This window comes from Sinocyclocheilus grahami, unplaced genomic scaffold, assembly GCF_001515645.1.
Source record: "Sinocyclocheilus grahami isolate Dianchi unplaced genomic scaffold, SAMN03320097.WGS_v1.1 scaffold332.1, whole genome shotgun sequence".
NCBI classification, from domain to species: domain Eukaryota; kingdom Metazoa; phylum Chordata; class Actinopteri; order Cypriniformes; family Cyprinidae; genus Sinocyclocheilus; species Sinocyclocheilus grahami.
In genome coordinates this window covers 402,719-413,303 of record NW_015505511.1, presented here as the reverse complement: position 1 = coordinate 413,303, position 10,585 = coordinate 402,719, and the positions used below count along the sequence as shown (strand labels likewise).

At 38.7% G+C, this 10,585-nt stretch overlaps 1 protein-coding gene across 1 annotated transcript; it reads right to left on the bottom strand.

Annotated features, from left to right (window-relative positions):
• Positions 1–2,839: 2,839 nt before the first annotated feature.
• On the bottom strand, positions 2,840–7,216 carry LOC107602651 (dual specificity protein phosphatase 5-like; the record flags this gene model as incomplete). Its single annotated transcript, XM_016295214.1, has 3 exons — positions 2,840–3,348; positions 6,486–6,705; positions 7,025–7,216. Coding segments are annotated over 3 exons (807 nt in total), but the record flags the coding sequence as incomplete, so codon positions are not given.
• Between the last annotated feature and the right edge of the window lie 3,369 nt (positions 7,217–10,585).

Below are 10,585 nucleotides of genomic sequence, written 5' to 3'. Positions count from 1 at the left end.
AGAGTCTCTTTGCTCACATTCCTCTGGGTCATAAAACCAGTGGTATCAGCATTAGTTGCCATGGGGACCAGGGGCCTGTTCGGCTTTCCTGGGGTGTTATGCATTTCGGGGGAAGGGTCCATAGGTCCTCATATGGCTTGTTAACTGAGGGGGGTTACAGAGTATTAAATATAGCTAACAAAATATATATTGTGTGTTTGATTGGTCCAGACGCCATGTGACCATGTGACGTGGATGAAGTATTGTGGCCGGACCCAGCCCGGAGGAGGGCTTGAGACTAGACACACACACACACACACACACACACACACACACACACACACACGCGCTCACTCTCTCACTCACACACACACACACAATTCCTTTGGAATAATCATCTTTTTTCAAAATTATGTTTGGATTCTGTCCAACTACACATTGTTGTATTTTCTTTTCTCTAGTACTGTATTCACAACCACAAATGCTTACAGTAAAAAATAAATAGTTTGGTTTCAGTCTTGCTTTCGTGTTTACTGTGACTTTTCAAAATCTCTCTGACCATTACTTTCAATCTTGTACAGAAATGTCCATAGGAGCTCATGAAAGAAGAGCTTTAGGTTGAGTTACTGTGTATGACCTATCCAGAAATATATTATGGCGAAAGTGTTTGCAACGTAAGACCGATTTTTTCTTTTGAGATGTGTTTGTGATCTTTTGAATGCAGTGTGTCATTTTGCAAGAGTTATGAGGTATTTTGCATTTTGTGTGTGCAATTCTTGGATTTGTGTAAGTTGAGAAAAATAGGTGAAAATGTGTGTACGCAGTTGAGAAACTGTAAATGACAAAATTTTTAAGTAATCCCTTGCTTTGCTTGCACGTAAATTGGTAATGCATTACACCAAACATTGGTTACTAGAGGGATTATGTCCATAAATTATAAAATGGTGATCATTATTTTAGAATTATCACAAACCTGAAGGAGGGAAATAAATTCATATCCAAGTGGTAATTACAGTTTTTCTGAATTGCCAAAACACTAAACCCCAATCTCTGAACCAAATTCTCACTAGCTTAAGCCAATTTGTCGAATAAAGCACTATTTCTGCTAAACCTTAAACACGTTCAGGCAGTTAGGCTCTATTTGCAAATCTCATGCACTCTTTTTGCAAAACTCTAAACACATTCGCATTCACATACACTCTTAAAAATAAAGGTTCTTCAAAAGGTTCTTCAAGCAATGCCATAGAAGAACCATTTTTGGTTCCACAAAGAACCATTCAGTCAAAGGTTCTTTAAAGAACAATCTCTTTCTTACCTTTTTGTAATCTGAAGAATCTTCTTTCGCCCCAGAGAACCTTTTGTGCAACAGAAAGGTTCTTTAGATGTTAAAGGTTCTTTATGGAACCATTCAGACCAAAAGGTTCTTCTATGGCATCGTGAAGCACCTTTATTTTTAAGAGTTTACAGTTTTTCTGAATTGCTATCAAGGCTGGATCTGTCAGATCAGAGGGTTTTTTCTCTTTGTCTAGCAAAAAAACAACATTACTTGTGATGTGGACAAAGTCCTCAGGCAGGACTCAAGCACAAAGACATGATGCTGAGACTCTCATTGACCCTCATTTTACAGTTGCACAACTTCCAGTATTTGAGTGTAATGTAACATGCTATTCATTTAGAGTTTTATTGGACCTTTTTGGCCTTTGCAGTTGGACTGCAGTATTTTTGCAGCATCCAAGTGCTCAATATATACAAACATTCAGTGCTATTCAATATGCAGCACAATACTATTCTTGCGGTACATACAGTTGGCCTATACAATATATTCACCTTACTCGGTTGCAATTACTATACTTTTTTACAGAATTGCAAAACCAAGTGAAATGGTTTTGCAGTGATTGTTTGATTTTGATGGAAGAGTCAGAGGTTTCGTGACTTTAGTTTGAGTATTTGGATTTGTGTTTAAGGTTTTGAGAAAATGAGTGATGGTTTCAAGAAATGTGTTTTTAGCTATTCAGAAAAACTGTAATATATGCAAAACAAAACACAAACTGATTACTTATGGATTCAGTCAGATTCTGTGAATAGCAATTGCTGTTTGTGTGCCTGCATGCAGAACATTAATGAAGTCCAACACACACTCTTTTTTCCCCAAAGAATGGGTATTTTGCTATGTTATTTTAATATTGCATCACAAAAGTTTTTATTATTGCTAATCATTTTGTTGATGAATATGTTCATAATGCACTTTCAACATGTTTTGCGCACCAAAGCTCTCGATGTGTCTCTACTTTCTGTGTGCATCCCAAATGGGCGCCAAAATAAATTTAAAGGCTTACTTATGTTCCACTCAAAAGTATACTGTAGTATATATACTTCTGCAGTGTTTGTCACAGCAGAGGTCACTGTTGTATCTTTTTACTAGCCTAAAGTCCTTATGATGTTTCGTGAGGGCAAACATTTATAGTCTGTCACTATATAATAACAATGACATGTTCCTTTATTGACATAAGTGTGTTTTTTGGTAATTATTGTTGAAGTATATTTTCTCTCTGTTTTTAGAGGAATATCTGCAGAATTTGTTTGAAAATGGTCAAATATGTTAAAAAGAGCACACACTGATAATAAAGTGACACTATGAACAAATTTTACACTTGTGTAAAAACGTTTATTAACAGATCCACAATTCATAAAAAAAGAAACTGTTTAAAAAATAATAATAATTTAATTTGCCCAGCTAGGCGCTGTTGATTGGCAGAACATCATCGAGCTAAGGCAGGTATTGCAGTGTAATCATTGTGCAGTGGTTTTCTCTAAGGCAAACAAAATAAAAAAGCAAACACTGTCTACCATGATTTTTAAAAAAATATGAAAACATAAGCATTTTTATTCCCTGTGATAGTCCATTGCTTTTTTTCAGTTTGCCCATCCATTATTTTTCAAGTACACTGAGACTGCGATGAGTCAGGCAGCCATTTTAAGGCAGCGCAGTTATTGGACTCAGTTTGAACTGGTGAACCGAGGACTGGATGGGCATTGGTGTCAGAAAGGAGGTAGGGAAGGTGAAAACCGAGGACTCGAAGTTCTCGGTTTCGAGCGTGAAGTCACCACTAAAGAAGGTGGGCGTCTCTTGGGCGGCAGGAGTGACGGACGGAGGCGTGGAAGAAACCACCTCCGACTCGAACTGCAGTAGTTGACCCATGAAGCTAAAATTGGGCGAGACGATGGCACGCCGCTGTCGGATAACGTCAAAGGCCTGCTCCAAGCGCAACCGTTGGGTTTTCATGATGTACGCCATGCAGATGGTGGGAGAACGAGAGATTCCAGCCTCGCAGTGGACCAGCACTTTACCTCCCTCTGCTTTCACACGTTCTGTGGAGAGAAAAGTACATGAATTCATTACAAAAGCTCTCGAAATAACAGCATGAGTCACCAAAAACACAGACTGTCTTTTAAGTCAAACTTCAAGCCAGACTTTATTTATAAAGCGCATTTAAAAACAACAGAAGAGCCCGGTGCACATTTAGGCATATGGAAAGAAAGAAAGAAAGAAAGAGAGAGAGAAAAAAGAAAGATAATAAAAGGTGAAGTAGCGGCACCAGACAAAATAATAATGACTGTTTTCAAACAAGTTTCCCCAAACACGCCCCTCATCTGGTGTTGGTCAGCCAAACATATAGCCCCGCCCCAAATTCACACCATTGGTTGAGCCAGTGTTGCTATGCTGGACTGGTCAAATATTCAAAGAAACAAAGCAATGTTTTGGAAACACCACAGAGACAAAGTTTAGACTTTTAAGGGAAATTATCCTACACTGAAAAAAAAAAATGATGTCGGATTTATGATTTCACAGAAATTGCTTGTAAACTTCACCAATAATTACACAGAAACGTCAAGCAACATATTGAATTGTATGTGAAATTTTGGAAAAAGAAAGACTGAAATGTTCTTCTTTTTAAATGTACTTAATAAACTTTGTTTTATTTACAACTCAAAAATCATTTTTACAGTGTACGAATAACTTATAGTTTGAGCACATTCATTTTGGTATATGAAATATGTTTGCATAACATTACAATGTGTATAAATGCCATGAAATGGTTTGAGTTACAGAGTTGTGCGAGGGAACAAGTGAAACGTAATCATGGTTATTTTGCACAGTTCTTCTGATATCCTCTGTCCGTTATCGCTCGGCTAATTCATTTCCTCCCTGACCCTTTTTTATCATAATGTCATATCAATTTCATTTCCACCCCAGAAAGTTCTGTCGCACAAATCCATAAACTCACACCATTAGAGAAAGCTCCGATTGCGTATTCCTGTCTAATTCAATACAGCTAAGCAGATTCCAGCCTCATATCTCTGAACGGTCTCATGCGAGATCCCTTGCTGCTGGTCTCTTTAAAACAAAACCTGCTGGTGTGAATCACGCCTGAAGCCCATCTGGAGCGGAGCGGGGCCGAGCTGTGGGCGTCATAATGACTATCACACTCACTAATGCGCCTAAATATTACCACACACTCATTAGCCGAAGCTTTCGATGGACTATTCTTTCACTGCTATCGCTTTCCTGCGGGAGACCAAATTACCTCACGGTCTCTTAGGTAATATCGTCTATATTGAGGTAAATGTAAATGAAACTTGGGTATAATTGAATGAAATGTGGGATACGCAAGTCCTTGAATGACAGACAGGATGACATGGTTAAAGCCTCACCAGAATACAGGTCAAACAGGGAGTTTTGGTCACATGTGAAGTCTATGTAAACAACGTCTACACTCTTAAAGGTGACATATCATGAAAATCTGACTTTTCCAGGTTTTAAGTGCTATAATCAGATCCCCGGTGCATCTACCAACCAAGGAAACTTGAAAAAGATTAACCCGATCCCTTTGTTTTGGGAAGCCTTTTTCTGCAAGCGTCTGAGAAAACGAGCGTGTCTGATTTTGCTCCCTTGGTGACGTGGCAAAGGGATCTCATTATAATATCACCGCCCCTTAATCTGTACGTTTACACCCACGGCGGCCATTATTGTGTTTTCGCAAGCGACACCGGTGTATTAGTTCTAATGCCATGGCGAAAGTTAGCTAATTGTTCTGTCATTGGCTGCACAGATGAGCACAGAACACTATTTACAGTCCCAGCCTCAGAGGAGACAAGACAGCAGTGGATTTATTGATTTATTCAATGTATATTGCTGCTGCCACACAGATCTAAAATAAACATGCGATTTATTTCCCAGCTGTTTACCTTCACAGACATCACCGACTGTTTTTGTAACTCGTGTGTTTTTTACGTAAACTTGTGTGTAAATGAGAACTTAGTTTAGTACTCGCATGCTGTGACAGCCGCTTTCTGTGAGTGTGCGCTCAGAAAACCTTATATCTGAAGTTTAAACTCGGTTTAAAACGCATGATTTCAGTGTGATAAACATGATAATCAGAACCAAAACAGATGTTTTTAGCAGATACAAGCTGTAATGGCGCAGCTCTATTCTGGAAAAGGGGGCGGCGAGTAGCAGCTCATTTGCATTTAAAGAGACAGGCCCAAAAAAACAGCGTGTTTCTGCTTCCACTCAAAATAGGCATTTTCAAAATGATGTAATAAATGATCTGTGGAGTATTTTGAGCTGAAATTTCACAGACACATTCTGGGGACACCAGAGACTCATATTACATATTGTAAAAAGGGGCATAATATGTCACCTTTAAGGTTAAGGTTTCAGTTTCAATTTGATTATTTTTTTAAGGGGTGAAATATGGCCTAAACCTGGACCTGTTTTTGACAAGCTTTTTGCAAATCACCCATAAACAGCTTTAAACGCTGTCGAATTATTGTGTAAACAAATTCACCTGATAAAGAACCTACAAAACACATGACAGTCCAGTCATAGCACACAAACACACACCTAACATCACTAATCATCGACTCATCCACTGACACACTGGCCACGCCTGTGATCCGCAAGATCCTGGATTAGTCTAACCCCTGAGTCACAGCGCATGTCCATTTATCTCTCTTTATCTATATGCTTCATCTCATTTTTTATTTTCAGTAAGAGTTGGTATTAATTGCGCTTCCCAGAGTACAAGTAACATGGGATTTGTAGGTGTAATTAAAGGTGCAGTCCATTCGGATTATGTGTTAGTAAAGCAGAGGAAGTCTTATTTTTAAACGGCCTGAAATTAGCTCCACTATCTATAGGTCTGTGCTCAGTTCTGGGAATGGTTTTAGCCATACAGATGAAGTTTACATAACACTAAAGATGTTGACGGTTAAACCTTCTTTTTAAAAAAGTAAGTAAATAATAAATAAAAATGTCTTTAAATACAAAAATGCCTGTTTTAAATCAATAAAAACATTTAATAATTAAAAACGGCTTTAATTAAAAATGATAACTACTTTAAATTGTAAATAAAAAATTAAATAATTAAAAAAATAAATGTATATATAAAATATAAATATATATATACACACACACAAAACTATAGTATTTGTACAATATTTACCAATAAAATCTATGGCCTCCTGGAAGTGTGAGCTGATATCTGCTGTGTGACTGTCCTCCACCGGGATCCATTTGTAGTCATACAGTCCTTTGGCGGGCCGCGAGTCCCTGCGTGAGACGTTCAGCAGCGCTGTAATGCGGAGGTCACTGAGATAGTCCTGTCTGCAGGCGTGATAAGCACTGCCCAGGTATAGGAAAGGCAAGATCTCCACCGGCCGTCCCTGAAAAATAACAACAATAAACAGATCTCAAAACTGAAACTCTCAAGACTGATTCACCACCCGAAGACAAACAGGTGCACCGTTTGACCTTATCATAAAAACTGAACACCAGACCAAAGTCAGACATAAAAGGACCTCAGATGTCCGTTGGATTTCTTTGAAGGCTTGTAAGGGCCAGGGGGCTCTTTGGTTTAGATAGATGGATGGTTGGGTTATATATATATTATATATTTATTTCGACTCCTACAGTTAAGAGGAAGTGGTTTCGATGGAAGTGGGTTGAAATGAGGAAACAACAGCTCGCTTTCTTCTCTCTTACCTGATCATAGTCTGGTTTGTGGCGAGAACCCAGTTTGTCACAGTGACTGCTGACGCCTCTTTCACTTTTGTCTTCGCTCAGATCCACAGACTTGGTTTCAGTGCAAAGCTCGGGGTAATGGGAATGGAAGTTCTCGTAGCCTCCTGGAATGAGAAACGCGCCGTTATTATGAGTCGTCAAGGATTGTTGAGTCGTTCACCTTATCAAGAGCTTCACGTGCTGCAGTTCAGAGCTGATCCGAGTGCGAGAGTCAAGAAAAACATTCCCACCAACAGAGGGAGAGTGTGCATGAGCTCAAGAGATTGACTTTCAGTCATCAAAATCTCCTAGTTAAACTCAACATGTCATTTGAACAAACTGAATAACTTAATTTAAAAATCTCTGTATATTTGAATGCAATATTATCACTGAAAGGAGTAAAAATATGATATATGGCTATAAATATACTGTGCTGGTTCTCATACTTCTCTCTCTGACTCATCCGTCCTTTGACGCACAAAGAAAATGTTTCTCTTGAAAACCAGACAAAGCCCTGATCTGCTCCATCAAACTAAATACTAAAGCTATTTCACTATATATATATATAGCAGTGAGACCTTCGTTCATTTTCAGAACACAAATGAAATGAAATCTGCATAGACGGCAACCAACTGAAATGTTCTCAGCCCCAGAAACATAGCAAGGATGTCGATAAAACAGTCCATGTGACATCAGTGGTCAAGCTTTTCAAGGTTGCAAAGCTACCAGAATACTTTCTGTGCCTAAAGAAAACAAAAATAACATAATTTATTCAACATGTCTTCTCCCAGAGTTACATATGTGTGCAGGCTTTCCCCGGAAAGTAATCAATGTAATCAGCCTTGTTTACCTTCTGAGGAAAGCGCAATGTCAGTCTATGCACTCTAAAAATGCTGTTTTTTTAACCCAAATGCTGGGTTCAGCTTGTTGGGCCGTTTTATTGGGGTTTTTAAAATATTTTTTGTCCAGGTCCTGGGTCGTTTTTCCGTAAGTTGCTGGGTTATATTTAATGCTGGGTTATTTTTTCTACCCAATGGCTGGGTTGAGCCTGTCTCCACAAAACCCAGCTGCTGAGTTAAAGGGTTACTCCACCCCAAAATGAAAATTTTCCATCTTCGGAACCCAATTTAAGATATTTTTGACGAAATCTCTCATGCTCTTCTGGGTCTTGACAGTGTTATTTACTTGGCAGTCAATGGGACAGTCACAAGCCTCCCAGGTTTCATCCAAAATATCTTAAATTGTGTTCCGAAGACGAACTAAGCTTTCACGGGTTTGGAACGACATGGGGGTAAGTGATGTGGGTGGAGTACCCCTTTAATCAGATCATGGGTTTTTTGGGTCCTCTACTGGAGAGAGGGGTTCTCAGTGCCGCCAATTAGGTGCACTTCTTCAGCAAAATAAAGGTTTGCATATATTTTATTTCATTTATAAGTCTTTACTGTACTATAAATTGCATTATTTTATGCAATACAACATAAGGACGAGATGTCGGTCACTTCGCATGATGGAAACGCCTTTTGCCTTGCATAACATAAATGGATTTTATTCGTTATAATACAGAGTTTATTTTAATTTGATATTAAAATATGTTCTCTAATCTAAGTACTGTTTGTTTATGGGCAGGTTTTAGAGTCAGTCACGGCATCTTTCAGCTACGAGTGAAACGCGAGGCCGCGGTCTAAAGTTCACAGTACTCTCGCGAACAGCAGCCCATTTCAGGAACACACAGGCCATTTTTAAACAATAGTCGACTTAAATAAAACAACCAAGCATGTTGGGTAAAAACATTAACCCAACCAGCTGGATCAAAATAACCCAGCATGTGTTCTGCCCAATATTTACCCAGTGCTGGGTTGCCAAATAACCCAAGTTGGGTTGTTTTTAACCCAGCATTTTTTTAGAGTGTATGTTTCTGGACTTGGGAACATTTCAGTGGCGTTGCTGTCTATGCAGGGTCAGAGAGCTCTCAGTTTTCATCAAAAATATCTTTGTGTTCTGAAGAGGAACGAAGGTCTTACGGGTTTGGAACGACATGAGGGTGAGTAGTAATTAATGACAGAATTTTCAGTTTTGGGTGAACCCTTTAACATTGAAATCATCAGTTCATCACCGCGCTGCACATATTGTGCTATTTTCTTGTCATTCATATCCTTTTTCCTGGAAATAACAGAAAATATTTAGAGGTATATATGGGGTTATTCGTTGGGTTAGTACTTCTATTCCAAAAAGAAAGAATAGGATAAATATACCCAGATTTCACACGTACGTCTGTAAGATGTCTGTTAAAGATCGCTTGATCTGGAAAGCATTTGCTGTGTACAAACATCTGACAGACGTCTTTAAGATGTCAGTTTTACATACGTTCTAAATCATAAACATCTTCTAATAAACGTCTATTTGACATCTGATAGGAAATGTCCTATGGACGTATTGCAGATGAGCAAACACTGTAAAAAATACATCTTGCAGATGTAAATGCAGACATCAAATAGACATCTCCGTGATTCACGTATGCTATGTTGAATTTAGACATCAAAACAATGAATAACATTGTCTTGGCAGCACTAGGGAATGATAAGTAACGCGTAATAAACTTCCGCTTCTCTCTATCCACCTGTCCTATATCCGTTCTTCATAATCCCAGGACCTCTAATGCGATTATACGTCACATCCCACACCAGCCATGGAAATACACAAGAGACGTTTCTTTTTGCTCACCGTACATGTACACTGTGGAATATAATCAAAATAGTGTCTTATTAGCTTATATGAGCAATGGTTTTCACTGGTAAGGGCCCATCGTTTCCCAGAATGCACCCCGTGGTGAGGAGAGAGTGAGTGTGTCTGTGTGTTTGTGTGTGACAGGAAGAGCAGGCTGTTGGAGGATTACTGTGGCAGGCCGTCACCCATATGGCCCTGTGTAATCTCTGGGCTGATGACATCACAGTGTGTTGGGGTGACACACACGGCCCGCTCGCCCTCACACTCCAACCTAGCATTGGCAAAATGAATGGGAGGTGAAGATTGTGTGTAATTGTATGTTACCATGTGCATGTAGCCCACAAGAGTGAGTGCTTGTCTGTATGACTTCCCCGTAACAGGATTGTGAAGGCATTATGAGAAAAATATATATATATTTAGGAAGTCTGCAAGATAGTTTAATACAATCAAGGCATCATATAATAAATAAAAAAAGATAAACACTGGAATAGAGAATACTGGTGTAAATTTGTTATGTGCTTTTGCCATTTTTATTAGTTTATTATAGTTTTTTTTTCTATTTAATTTGAATTAAATTTTTTATTTTTCATTCCAGATTTTCAGCTTTCAGATGATGTATAAATCTCAATTGGACCCTTATGACTAGTTTTGTGGTCCAGGGTCACATATGATAATGATTCAAATATATGGTATATTTCAAAATACCATGGTAAGGTATTGTACCATGTAAGGGTTTGTCTCATTTTAGAAACCCCTGATTTGCTTCTCCCTGTGTGAGTCATTCCCTTTCTTCTCTATCCACAGCCTGTGTGTGTGTGT